At 37.7% G+C, this 14,949-nt stretch overlaps 1 protein-coding gene across 1 annotated transcript in view; it reads right to left on the bottom strand.

Moving 5' to 3' along the window:
- Positions 1-14,949, bottom strand: part of ROBO1 (roundabout guidance receptor 1) — a 440,486-nt gene that overhangs the window by 25,873 nt on the left and 399,664 nt on the right. Inside the window, exons 20-23 of the mRNA XM_078847927.1 lie at positions 12,673-12,715; positions 9,377-9,531; positions 4,591-4,926; positions 1,904-2,011 (exon numbers count right to left, since the gene is read on the bottom strand). Of these exons, the coding sequence (XP_078704053.1) occupies positions 1,904-2,011; positions 4,591-4,926; positions 9,377-9,531; positions 12,673-12,715 (642 nt within the window). The remainder of the gene's footprint in view (positions 1-1,903; positions 2,012-4,590; positions 4,927-9,376; positions 9,532-12,672; positions 12,716-14,949) is intronic.

The raw sequence follows: 14,949 nt of genomic DNA on the forward strand, positions 1-14,949 counted from the left end.
GGCAGGTGGAGTTGAAAATAATTGCTGGGAGAACTAAAATAACTAAAAAAAAACAAAAAAAACCCTGATGAAGTATGGTGTGAATGTTTTCAGACACTGTTAATGAGAAATTATGGCTTATAGTAGAATGATGTAGCTTTAACAATCCAGCTTTACTCATCAATTATTCAGGTGCTGAATTTTGACTAGAATACTATCTGTAATCAAAACTAACTCTACATTTTCTGTGTGTTAATTTGTATACTGTGTCATTTTTATTTACTCTGAAAACAATTAGTAGTTTCATTTTTTTTAAATAATAGAAATTTTAAAATGATTCTTCTTCATATTAACTTCCTTAGGAGAAGCAGAGTTTTTCTTTTAATATCTAGCATAGTTTACCCTGTTCACATAATGAAGGATGTTGAAGTTATTGTGTAATTGTGCCACTGTCTCGTACATTGTGTTCCTATAGACAATATTTCAGCTCGTTATTGCTCCACATTGACTGCTACGTACCAGTATATTTTAGCTGTTCACTATTGTTTTACTGGTACATCAGTACCATATTGTGTCAAGCAAGACCCTAATTGTCCCAAGGAGACCATAATCTGCATTTTGTTCTTTATCCTCCAATGTATATATACTAGATTCAGCATAATTAATGTATTGCTCTGGTCACCTTGTTTCATTCCTGCTGGAGTCCTTGGTGTAGGGCTATAATTTGTCATTGTTATGAATAAACATATTAAGTGTCAGCACGGTAAATAATATGCCCCCCCACTCTTAATTCACATGGGTTCATATCCCCTGAGAGGTATTGCTTTGCGTTTCAAGTCTGAATACTGTAGAACTGAGATTCAGGAGATCCTGCTGCTCTAGAATTGGGCAAGCTGCCCATGCCCAGAAGGTTCTTTCAGGGAATCCTGGAGGTTTTAAGAGGCTTCCTATTATTTGGGGTATATCATTATACCCCAAATAAACAGTTGAGAATACCAGGCAGACCTACCTGAAGACAGAAAATACAAGGCCTCATTTACACTAAAACACATTTACATTGCCAGAGTAGTGTTAGGTTAGGATAGTTAGATTAAGATCAAACACAGGTTAGGAAAAAGGCAATTGGGCCATCCTAGGCGAAAGCAAAAGTTAAGGAAGAACAAGGTTTCTTTGCAAGGAAATCTTTTGCAAAGGGCTCTTGGATACTCTGCATATGAAAGGCACTGTGAGAAACAAAATTCTTTAATTCTCTACTGTCTACATCTGAGTTATCAGTAAGATTAGTTCTGATAAATATTCACTGAGTCAGTGTAAATAAAAACAGAGGAATTTTTTCAGTTCTTTCAACAAAATTGTATGGTATCAGAGTTAAAAAATTACAGATGCAAAATTTACTGAAACTAGTTTTGTTAGGTATAAAACAAATGTTCCGGTGTTTTCAGTAAGTACACTATACAATAATAAAGTAGGGTTTTTTGGTTGGTGCCTAGGGATGGGAAGGGAGTCTGGTGCCTTTCCAGAAAGGGAAGTATGCGGGTTTATATCCAGCTTTCTTTGAAATTTCTGAGAAAGACTTTTGTATAGAATTGGCTATTGGGAGGCCAAGATGTCAAACAGTGGAGGACCCAAGTTAGGAAATCCAAAGTATACTGCAGTATATGGCTTTCACAATTCTAGATGGCATTAATCAACTAGCTGATGCTTTATTTTAAGTAGTAAAGAGGAGGCAACCATAGATTATGGAAGTTAATTCTGACCCAATAGAGTTGCTGTTGTATTTCCTCCAATGGGAGATCTGGATGTGCAGCAGTTCTGCAAATCAGGCCATTAGTACTGAATATGTATACAGTTTAATCAAATATGGTAATAATAATAGAACCATATTTTATTTTAGCAGACTGTAGCTTGATATGAATATACTCACCAGATGTACTACTGCCCCGATCTGAACTATTGTAGGACCCTCCTGTATTCTGGTCATATGACTGGTTGTATGGAATAGTTGGAGCATTATTGTCATTTACTCTGTAATCTGTAGGTTTAATAATACAGTTAATATTCCCTTCACATAAACTATTTCCTGTATATTCCTGCTTCATAACACACAATAAGACCCACTGAACATGTTATGAGGAAGCATGGGTGGGGGAGAAATCTTTTAACCCTCCCCATATTTGTTTTGCTCCTGTCTTTTCCTTTAATTTCTATTACCCACAGGTCTCCAGAGTTTTAGGGCAACTCAGTAGCTACACCAAGAAAAGGTCCATGGTCATTAAGGATATGTCTGCACTGCAACTGGACATCTGTACCTGGCCTTTGCAAGCTGACTTGGGCTTGTGCTAAGGGACTGTTTAATTGCAGTGTTGATGTTTGTGCTCAAGCTAGTAGGCTCTAGGACCCTGTGAGGCGTGAAGGTGCCAGAGCTCAGGCTGCAGCCCCTTAACCCAAGCCCTGTGAGCCCAAATCAGCTGGCATGGGCCAGCTGCAGTTGTCCAATTGCAGTTAGACATACACTTAGGGTGAAATTCAACCCTAGGCACAGTGCCTATGCCCTACTCAAGTCTCAAAGCATACCGAGCTTTATGCCATATTTCTGCGTGGAAGTGAGTTTAACCCTACAAGGGCCAAATTCCACTGAAGTCAATTTACAGCAGAGAACATGGTCCAATGTCTCTATAGTATCCAGGAAGACTGCCAGATAGTGCTGAAACAGTATTTACTATTAACAGCTACAATAACTGGCCTATCCAATTCTAAAGGTTTGGATGAACATTTAATTACAGGGATTTTATTTTTAAATGCTAGATTTGGCAATCACAGCTACAAACATTTCTCAGGGATAAAATGTTCATCAGACAATATAATGTTTTCTTGCTTAAGAAGTGTGTATAATTTACAGAAGACTAGCAAGGAGATGAGTTGCTCTTCATAGACCAAATAAAATAAAGACATAAACAGAACCATTGGACATAAAGTACTGACAATGAAGCACAGCATGGAACTCATCGAAATGGTTATTTCTCATTATAAAAGCTATAGGTAAAATTGTCAGCGAGATGATTTTGACTTAGGAAATAAGAAATCCAAGATCAGACTATTGACTCATAAAAACCCCCACACAGAGTAGCTAAGAATCCAGTCCCCATCTGCTGCAGACATGCTTTTGATAATGTAAGCATGGGGAGAAAAATAGGAGCAAAATCATAAATCCCACACCAGAATGTATTCTGTAGTCTAGCTGCATTCCACACTTCATGATGAAGCCCTGCATTCCATGTCTGTTTACACAGAGGATAAACAATAAATCAACACTGAAATATGTATATATGACTGTCAGCGGACAATGCTTTAATGGGGTCTTTTCATAGCACAATATGCTAGAAAATGTGAAGCTGTAATATATACCATCTGAAAGAGACAATGTCTTCTTGGTAGTAAAATCCAAACATTTTAATTCTGAAACTGAAATGTAATACATGAGGTCACCACAGAAAAGTGAGTGCATACGCATAATTACAAAAAGATAAAACCCCTCACACGACAGCTTGGAGCCAGAAAAAAACTGAATTTTCCCTTTGACTTGGTTATGTCAAAAGGCGGTATCACATTTTATACGGCCCTCTCAACTACTCTGTGCGTAAGTAGGTCAGGTAGGAAACAGATGAAATCAACCTTCTGTAATGAAACGTGTCTTTTTGCTAGACATCTTTTCAATATCACTATGTGATCATACAAGTTACAACGATCTGTTCAAAAAGTTCACAGTTAGAATGGATCCAGTTCCTAGGGGCACTGCTTTGCAAATCAGGTTATTAAAGCAGGTCGCACGGTAGCCTGAAGATTAGCAAGAAATCACATACCTATTTCTTCCAAGTCCCCACACATCACATTGGAGAAACGTGCCCCTAAGGCCACAAAAGTACATTCTGATGTTTCAAGTTTACACTGAAATCGATTTATTTTTAGCTTCTGAACCCACAAACTGCAGTCAGAACAAAGGAAATTTAGTATCCATAATTTTTTTCCATAGCATTCCCTCTGAACATGTGAGTTGGAGGCTTGCTAGGTATAAAGCTAAAATTAATTGGATTGGTCCATTTCTGTCCCCAGTGTACAACACAATATAATTTTACACAGCTTGATGTGCAAAAATTCCATTTGTTTACATGAAGATGTAGATTTAATTAGCCTGCCTCCATCCACAACTGATAAAGAATGTTGATCTATTTAAAATTTAAGGTAGAATATAATGTGACTACCATGCATTGGTCTTATGAATAAAAGATATTTTATTCTCTGTCCTAACCAATTAAGCACCTACTATTAAATTTAAATTAATCACAAAGCCACATGAAAATATATTTTATTTAATTCTCTTTAAAGTTGCAGCTAGTTATTTGTGATAATAAATTCAATCTTTGAAGGTTATTGTAGTGCTAATTAACTCTTTGACACTGGTTACTGGGAATTTCTAAATCTACAAAGGAAAAAGCCTAGAAGCACCACAGAGGTTTACGTTTACTAGTCCTGACAAGCTTTGGACTCCCACCACCAGAAGGCTGACGATCATCTGATGAATAAACAAGAGTAAAAAAGCTAAAAGCTCTTCACCTTTGTTTAATTTGTTTTGCTCCATAATGTTGTACTGTACAGGTGCAACCTCTTGTTTTTGCTGAACAGAGGGTTTCCAGTGTTTCTCATTTGTATCCCCACTGCTGCTGTTAACATTATTGCTGATGCTTGACTGGATGAGCTGAGTGGTTGCATAAGGAGTGGGCTGCCCAGGTTGGTTGACAAATCTTCCATCCTTTAGATTTGGGCTATTGAAGGTTTTCATTTCATTGATTTTGTTGCTCAAGTCCACATCACCATAAACAGTTGACTCAGGCAGCATCAGGTTTGTTTGCTTGCTTTCCAGCTGGTTGTTGTAATTTGCTATACAATCAGCTAACCACAGGGGGAAGGAAAAAGAAAAGGTCATTCTGTTCAGTTACTCGCTATATCTTCATGTGCAATAAGCTTTACAAATATTTTTGTGCACAACTATATGACCTGATTCTGTGAAGCAGAAATGGGGTTGTAATAATATAACTTATAAATAAATAACCTATTGAACTTTATTTACCTTTTAGGTTACTGTACAAAAACATGGGTTCAGAAAATTTTGCTAGTTCTCACCTATTTCTCCATGTTATACAATTCTCCAGATCCAAAGTAAACTCCTCTGTTTGGCTTCTCTATAAATTCAGTTTTACTAAATTTGTCCCTACAATAATGTTTATATCTTTTCTGTTGCTCTTAGGTTGGCAATATAAACATATTAATTTTTGGGCAATATTCTCAAAACAATTTTGGCATCTTAATAATTAAAAACACAATTGAGCATACTTAGGACAATTTGTGTGTTTAAATAAAAACACTTGAGAGTTGGAGCAAAAATACAAAACAACTGTCTCATGTCCGCATTCAACTCACAACATTTTAAACCCTGTCAGACTTCAGAAAAAGAAAAAGAGCTATTTATGGATTCTTCTGAGCATGTTTTTTTTTAAAAAACAATGGCTTTACAGAGATAGAAATAATTAATGAAGAGATACAGTACAGTGTGAAAGGGGTCTCAGAACCTGTTTAGGAAGACTTCAATAGAATACTGGATTCTAGCACAACAACATGTGTGAGCTTCAAAGAAAAAGATAGGAAAGCATTCTTGGAAGGGTTGCAGAACATGCTAATCATAATTACTTTAGGTCTTATTAATCATACATACTATTGCCTCCGGCACTTTATTCAGTATAAATAAAAGTGAATTCACCCTCCTAGTAGTTACCTTGCCAAGAAGTTAGTTCTCAGGGACTGTCTCACAGTTACCAGGCTTGTGCTGACATTCTAACCACAATTCTAGAACACAGCTCTGGTATTAAATGCTGGGTCAGCATACTTGTCCTTCAGGAACCCCATGTGCTTCCCTGTGACTAGCATAGACATTACTTTCATAGCATTTGTTTCCCCTCTATATCCAATCCACCAGAAGGGTGTTGAGTGCTAGTAACAGAGTTAGCAGACCTGTATATATGGGGTTATTAGGAAACCAGCACAGAATGACCATTAATGTGTGTTATCATTTACCAATTTGTATATGTAATGATAATTACATAATTACCAAGAAGATAGTTGCTCTTTTTTAACGAAATATAAATGCTGCATGGTAACCTAGGGACGAATCCCAATGTCCTTAGTCAGGGCAAACTCCAGCCAAAATAGTGAGTAAAAAATTAAGTAAGTATTTTGGGATTTAGCCTCTAGAGTCTATGAAATGAAAATGTAAACTTTTCCAAAACATTTTCTAACATTTACACTTCTTTCAGGAAAACTTTTCTGTGTAAAGGCAGTAAAATACAAAAATAAAATCATTCATTCCCATTGTAATGGTTAAGGGATGTGAGCACTACATGGCATTACATACAACTTATTCACTGCAAACTTCATGTCCTTCAGCTTCAATTTTTTTTAAAAAAATTACCCTTTGATTTATTTTTCTTTCACATGGAGCTGTTATTTATCACTCTACATACTCTTCAACTTCTTGACTTTTGTTACTTATATCTTTTCATTTTTGCCTTTCCCTTTACTTTTTTTCATGATCACTTAGAGCAATACTGCCATTCTTTCCTCCTCTTCATGCAACTTCTGCCTTCTTATGCCTCCTTCGTTACCTTCCCGTATATCCTTTATTACTCATGCCTCCTCCTCTATTTTGATTTTCTTTTAAGGGCATTCTAAAAAATATTTGTAGTTGCTTTCTTCTTCTGCTGGATCTGATTTTTTTGTGAAGGGCAATAATTAATATAGTACATACTACTGTAGGTCCATTCATAAACTATACCTATCAGGATGTCTTCCTAGAAAGTATCTATCTGTACAAATGTCAGCTTCCCTATATAACAGAAAATGTATTTTATCAAATGTGAATTTTATATTCCTCACTACTTTTACAAAGAAGCTGTCCCTATAAAGTAAGGTTCCTATTCAGTACTACACTTATAAGATTATATTAGAAATATACATGGGTAATTAGTTACATTTTTATATATATATAAGAGACATAAGCCTTTGTGCTTCAGGGCATAAGACAACTACAAACTTAAGGGGTTAAGAAGATTCATAGATATTAAGACCAGAAGGGATCATTATGATAATCAGTTCTGACCTCCTGTATAACAAAGGCCATAGAATTTCACCAAATGATTCCTGCATCAAGCCCATAACTTCCAGTTGAGCTAAAGCATATATTTTAGAAAGATTTAGATTTAGAGAGATAACTGTGATTTAACGATAAAGTGATAGAGAATCCATCACATTCCTCAGTCAATTGTTCCAGTGCTTATTACCCTCACTATTAAAAATGTGTGCCTTATTTCTAGTCTTAATTTGTCTAGCTTCATCTTCCAGCCATTGGACCTTGTTATGACTTTGTCTGCTAGATTAAAGAACCCTCTATTATCAGAAATCCCCTTCCTATCTAGCTACTTATAATAACGTAATCCATGTGCACATTATTCCACAAGTCTCTAATTAGAAATCTCATACCTTCCTCTGAAGCATCTGGTACTAGCCCCTGTATATTGGACTAAATGAATGACCATCATCAGTTTATGGCTGTCCTTGCAGTAATTACATTTGACTTAGAGGGAACACCATGTCTCTGCAATGCTTCCACATTGCAGGCAGTCATAACCTGACTGCAAAGTGATGGGGAATGCAAACAGTGAAGGCCAACCAGGGTTACTGGCAGTGCTCCATGCCCAAAGAGGGATGTGCCTACTTGGGTAGGGAAGTGGCCCAAGATTCCCACTTCTGACTCACTGGCAAGCACTAATTGGATCAGAGATTGTCAGTTCCATTTTTTTTTAAAAATGTGTAGCAAGTGCTGCTTTGCAGTGTAGTCCACCCAGCGTGCACCACAGGAGAACAGGAGGCATTATTCACCCATAATGTCTCCCTCTAAAGTGTTCAGCTACTGACATCCTTTTGTTGCCCTCCTTGTGCTGCCCTTGCTCCCAAGAGCCTCAATTTATCCCTGCTTTTATATTTTGCTTTTCAGATTCAACAGAATTAGTTGTTCTCTATAATATAATCTTTACAGACAAACAAACAAACAAAAAATACAACACCCAGTCACCCAAATGAAGGAGTTTGGCCTAGCAGTGAGTGAACAAGAAAAGGTTTGAATGTGCAAAAGTAGACTGGAAATTTCATATGAGCAGACTTTGATATGATAAGGCATTTCTTGTTTCTCATCAGCCAGGAATACGCATGAAAACCTCTCCAGTAACACGTTGGCATTTCTACCTATGGTCCTAGCCAATATTAGGACGTGCAGATCTGCACCAAAAATTAAATGTATTTGGACTTTTCAAAAACAAGAAATGTTGAGTTCAGTCTGAATTTGGGGAGCTAATTCAAGTTGTTTCTTATTTGTTTAGAACAGGGGTTCCCAAACTTGGTTCGCGGCTTGTTCAGGGTAAGCCCCTGGCGGGCCACAAGACACTTTGTTTACCTGAGTGTCCGCAGGTACAGCCACTCGCAGCTCCCAGTGGCCGCGGTTCCCTGTTCCCGGCCAATGGGAGCTGCGGGAAGTGGTGGCCCAGCCCGTGCCGCTTCCCGCATCTCCCATTGGCCAGAACGGTGAACTGTGGCCATTGGGAGCTGCGAGCAGCCGTACCTGCGGACGCTCAGGTAAACAAAGCATCTCACGGCCCTCCAGGGGCTTACCCTGAACAAGCCACAAACCAAATTTGGGAACCCCTGGTTTAGAATGAGTTCATTCATACCTAGTTTAGGTCTTCCATGGACTAAACCAGGTTTGTATCAATTAATAGACCCATTTAGCTTGTGTTTAAGGTGTAGTGATTTTGGGGGCACCATAATGGAGAGGCAACTTGGAGGACAAACATAGGAGTAGCAGCAAGAGGAACTGGGCTAATAAAACCATCTTGAAAATCAGCCAAACCAGGTTTAGCAGCTACACAGAATGAACTGTGCTGGCACGTAACACAAAGTGTAAAATTATATGTGGTATTGTAATCTACTGGTGAAAACAGGTCCTCCTCCATGCCAGTACAAGTTGTTACTGCCGCTAGCTACAGAGTCTTGGCTCTTTAGCTCAAAAAGCTCATGCTTTTATCTCTAGAGGACCCCAGGATCAACCTCTGGGCCAAATACCATAGCTGTCACACCAACACATAGCATTTTATGGCCTATCCTCAGTTGGATGAAACTCTGGACACAGTCTGCTACAACATGCATAATAAGGGACAAAAACTGTAACTCTGTAGAAGTATGAATGAGACTGGTTGTAAGAATTCAGGCTTCTTGTTAACTAGTAAAAGTATCTAACCTGGTCGACTGTACGTTGTGAGGTTGCTATCACTGTTTCCATTGGCTGAGGTGCAGCAGTTGATGGAGCAGTCATTGTGGTTGTTCCCAGTGTTGGGCCATGTATCTGCTAGCCATGGTTGAGGGGCAGGTTCACTGATGTTTAGAAGTCCTGGTCTTTAAAAAACAAAGTATGGTAATTTCATAAATTAAGGAACAGTGTTATTAAACTGATTCCTATGCTCTCCTCAAAAGGCTGTCTAACATTAAAAAGTTTGCACTGTGAGTAGTAAAGGTTTAGGCAATTCATACCTATAATCTCTGTTATAACATATATTTTAATTGGTATATGTCCACTAATCTGGACTTAGTTCTTTGAACATTGCTAATCACTTGTCTTGCCTTACGAAAGAAGAAGAAGAATTGGTATATGGAATGATTCCCAGACATTTCCATAAAGTGCTGATATTCTTTGGTAAATTACAGAAGAGAGAAACCAACACAATGTTTTGATCATCATATGGGTATTAACAAACAGTAGGCCTTGTTGAGAAAGGGTAAGAATGTTTCTGTGGAAAATTTAGAATTTTATTAAGTTTTCTGATTTTTCATCAAAAATCTGAAAACTGAACTGTATGGTTTTTCAATTTCTCCCCAATTTTCAGAGGCAGCATGGAAAAAATGGGGAGGGGAAATGGCAAAACAAAAAGAAGTGGGGATTGTTGAAGGGAAAAAAAGGAAGAGGCAGGAGGGAAAACAACAATGACAAAAACAGGGGTGTTCTGACTGAAAAATTGGAAAATTTCTCAAAAAACACAAGCAGCTCCTATTGAAGTCCACAGAAATTGTGACTGCTCAGCACCTTTGAAAATCAGATCACAAGTCTGCACTGCTGTATGTTGGCTGCATATTGGATGATATATCATGTCATCAGCTAAAAGATTTATATTCCAGTTGCATGGTTTCCAAGTTATTGCAGGTTTTCTAGTGAGCACTAAATAAACTTTGATGAATGTTTTGTTGAATCTCCAACCCACATACTGTTTTTAATTCTGACAACATTGTGCATATTACAAAGCTTCACAAACAGTAGTGACCCTTAAAAACCTGACAATTGCTTCTAATAACTAAATAAGTATTTGAAGTTAGGTAATCTCAGTCATTGCTGTGTTCAAATTACTTCCTACAGTAGGTATACAGAACTAGAGGGGAAGACTTCAGAAACAAAAGGAACATACCTATTTATCACAGGCCTAATGGGCAAATTTTAATGGCTACCACTGTAAACAGCACAAAAGTCAGTCATTGAGTTCAGAAAAAATAGGTATCTATTGTGAAAATATTGGATATAATGCTTTTTTAACTAAAATATATTAATCCTTTAAAACTGGAAATTGAGTTACGTTTATTTCTGAATGTTAGAAGACAGCACCTTTTATACACTGTATAGGATGGGGGAGGATGCTGAGCCTCCCAAAAGCCTTAAAAATATATTTTATGCAGGGAAAGTGGGAGTCTGAGCCTGAAGGTTTGGAATTCAGAGTACAGACGCTCCCTGGGTTATGCAAGACCCGGGTTACGCAAATTCACTTACGGAAAAAGTTCCATAAGCCAGAAATAGGATTTGCGGAAATTTTTGCGTTAACGCACGGGTATACATTTCCGACTTATGCAAAATTCAAGTTATGCAAGGCTTTCTGTAACGGAACAATTGCGTAAGTCGGGGTGGGTGGGTGGGGGACCGTGTCTGTAAAGATTTTATGCCAGAAACTATACAACTTCAAAAATTGATCAAATGTGTTTCCTATGCTCCAAAGTATTGTGCAACATACTATATGCTCAGGTGAGCAAAATAAATGAACATATGGCACAGACAGGATTTCCTGGCTCGATCACTTGTAAAATCTGAACTGATGAGATGAACGTATATCAAAATAAGTATGATGCACCTCTAGCCCTAAAAGGGGGAAGGTTTTATGAGCGAGATTTTAGGTTATGGCATTTAGCTACCAAACTGGGGCAGCACAGAGCCACACTGCTCCAGTGGCAGCGTCAGGGAGATTGTATATGATACAGAAACACAGTTCCTCAGTGCTGCTCCCAGAACGTGTATATGTGCATAATAGTCTCTGATGTGCCAGACCAGATCTGCAGGCCAGTACAGAAGGGAGAAGAGACACTGCCTTGCCTCCTCCCCATGGCTCTTTAGCTACTTTGCTCTATAGAGGCATGCAATAACATTTATTAGCATAGGGAGGGCAAGGACTGCGATTGTGTTGAACAGTCATGCAAGGGAAAAGAGAGGACCCCTCTGCAAGGGCAGCACACAATCTGGCCTATAGTTATTTACAGGCTTGTCAATTCAAAAATATTAGAAAACTGAATGTTAATCTTCATGTCTTCATATGTCTAATCTTTATCTCTATCACATTTTGGTACATTCGTGCATGGTAAGGACTACAGGGCAGTGCCCGGAGCAGAAGGGAGGGGAATGTATTTATCTAGATGTTTGCTGAGATTTAAAGGCTCACTACAATACCTTAACTCTAATGCTGAGAAAAGGTGTGCTGGAGCATGATTTAAAAAACAGGCTGTGTTATTGAAATGACACATGCATGACATGGCCTCCCTGCCATCACTGCTGCTCTGTCCTCTGAAGAAACATAGAAGGAAATTGGGGATATTTTGTGTTCCATTGACATTCATTCGGCAATAAACTAAAACAGGCAAACACATTACAGTTATGTCCTCAGTCTGGAACTGAACTAGGTTCTGAGAGCAAAGAATTATTTATTAATAAGCTACCAATTTCTCTTTATTTCATCAATGTATTTCTCTCTCTCACAAGTGATGATTTAACTGTTTTGCATTCACTGTAAGATTAAATACAATCACCTTGTGTGCTGCTGTCTTCAGCAAGTTTTTCCCCATGAATGTTTTTTTCTTTTGTGGTATCTGTGAACCGGCTATATTTCTTAATCTTCATAAATGCCACAGTTTAATTACTTTAACTCCCTGAATCATCTGCTAAATCAGTAAACCTTGTATTTTGAAGTCAAAGTGCTCCCTCTGCTGTTTGTTTTTGGGTGCATTTTTCTACAGATCAACAAAGCAACTCAACTGAAAAGGTTAAGATTTAATGTTGAAAATGAACCAAAAGCTACATTTCAAAAGCCATATATCTTCTCAGTGAAATCTGTAAAATCAGTGACCTATATGCCTAAAATGTGTCATTATACCATCACTTATAAATGTACTCAATGTATCTAAGTTTATCTATATCCAACTTGTAGTCTGCAAAATAAACCATGTCATTACCTGCCTCCACTGCTTACAGCTTCTCCTCCTCTCTGATAGGTTACTAAAATATGAAGAGATAAAAACAGAAAATAATTTAATAGTCATATTGGACTTTCTAAATAGCACTGTAAAATCTCTTTTTGTTTCCTCCTAACCAAATCTCTAAATTTTGATTGGTTAAGTTTTAATACTGAGTTTCACTCTCTCAACAGTCATTCCTTCATTTGCAAATCCATACGCGATACATTGGTCACCTGACTGGTGTTACTTTAAGCCCCACAAAACCTTTATATGTCAGTTCTACCTAATTATTGTTGTGTCTCAGACATGGAAAAGAATGGTGTAATGCATCAGGCTAAATTCATCCCTGATGTAACTCTACTGACTTCAAACAAGTTACTCTAGGGAAGAATTTATGTCACTTTGTTTATTTCATGAATGAATAGATGATGCTAAAGATGTTAAAGCTTTATTGTACATTATCATCATCTTGCTAACATTAAGCGGGTACCAAGATTTTGAAGCTCAGACATTATTTCCAGTGTAAATGATGGTTCATTATATCACAACCTACTGCAAAATCTCATGTTGTATTTTCACATTAACAGTGTACTAAAGATCTGTGTGATTTTCAGATGTTCATCCTTATAAAAAGCCAAATGGAGTGTGATGTTTTACTGACAGACACCGTATTCTACTTAGGCATCATGCATATTTAAAAAGTCCTTATAAATGTATTATTTTCTAAAATTTTACAATTGGATTTTTTCTAATACTTTTTTAAATCTAAAATTTTAATTTATTCATTGTAATACATAAATCAGTTTGTCTGACTGGTTTGAAATTAGCAGGAAATTTTTGTACTAACACTTCCTAAGAATAAACAGGAATATAGCCAGAATGCATACAGATTCATTTTTTTAAATGTGTGTTGATATGAATGGCATGTATTTTCCAGAAAGCATCATGGTTAAAAGTTAGTTTTTAAGAGGCATAAATCAATAGTTTCAAGAGCTATAAATTTGCCATTTTCAAGTTTGCAGTGGGTTAGGCAAAGGGTTAAAGAGATTAGCTTCACTGCAAATTCTGATGGATTCTATACCTATGCATTTCCTAACTAGGAATGTGTTTAAAAAAGCAGCCAAATTCTGCTCTTTAAAAGAACTCCAAGCTGGGAGTCTGCAAGGGAGAGATAAATGCTTGCAGTGATTACAATAACAGGATTAAAACCTTAGCAGGCAATGCTACAGGTAAATCTTTTACTAAAGGTAATGCTACAGAAAAAGGCCTGTTACCATTTAAATTGAAAAGAACTAACTATTGAGACTCTAATGTATAGAAAAAGGAAAGATTTTTAAAAATCTTTTACATTGTGTATTTCAGATTTCTTCTTCTAAATCCCTTACGTTGTTGAATTTGCAGCTATGACTTGCAATACCCATATTTTCTAATATTTTCTTTTAATGTCTAGATTTCTAACTGCAAAAATGTCTATCAGTTAATCTAAAACACACCATAGAGGTTCAGTAGCATATTGCACTGTGATTGTGCTAGAAATTGTATGTAAGGCTAATTAAATAATAATAATTTGCATGTGTTTCCACTCTGGATGTCCAAGGACTGCGCAAACATTAAGGGCCAGTTCTAGCCTCACGTTGAGTAGTGAGTGAAATCAGTGGGACTAGTTGTGATGTAAGATACTACTCAATGTAACTAAGGGTATGTCTTCACTGGCAGAGTTACAGTGCCGCTCAGAGAGTGCTGAAGGGAAACCGCTGTTGTGTGTTCACATTGTCAGCTGCCTGCGCAATATTCATGCTTGTGGCTCTTGCAGCGGTATTTGAAGAGGTGCACTTTGGGCAGCTATCCCACAGAGCATCTCTTCCTCTTCTGCCGCTAAGATTTGTGGGAAGGTGGAGGGGGTCGCAGGGAATCCTGGGTCTTGTCCCAATGCCCCGTGATGCATTGCTTCACATCCCAGCAACCCCTGTGCTTCCATCTGCATTTGGTGCCATCTTTCAACAGTTTGTGTACTGTGTGCTCTGCCTCTTTGGTCTGCAGGAATGGATCCCGCACTGTTGACCAATATGCTGCTCGCTCTCACTAACACATCACAAGTGGCAGTGGAGCTATTCTTTAAACTACAAAGGCAAGAGCAGTTCAACATTGATCTCGCCACATGTAGTAGCTACAACACGAGATCGCTTGTGGCATTGACGGAGGTGCTGACCACAGTGGAACACAGCTTTTGGGCTTGGGAAACAAGCACTGAGTGGTGGGATCACATCGTCATGC

The sequence above is a fragment of the Lepidochelys kempii genome, chromosome 1 (assembly GCF_965140285.1).
Source record: "Lepidochelys kempii isolate rLepKem1 chromosome 1, rLepKem1.hap1, whole genome shotgun sequence".
Lineage (NCBI taxonomy): Eukaryota > Metazoa > Chordata > Testudines > Cheloniidae > Lepidochelys > Lepidochelys kempii.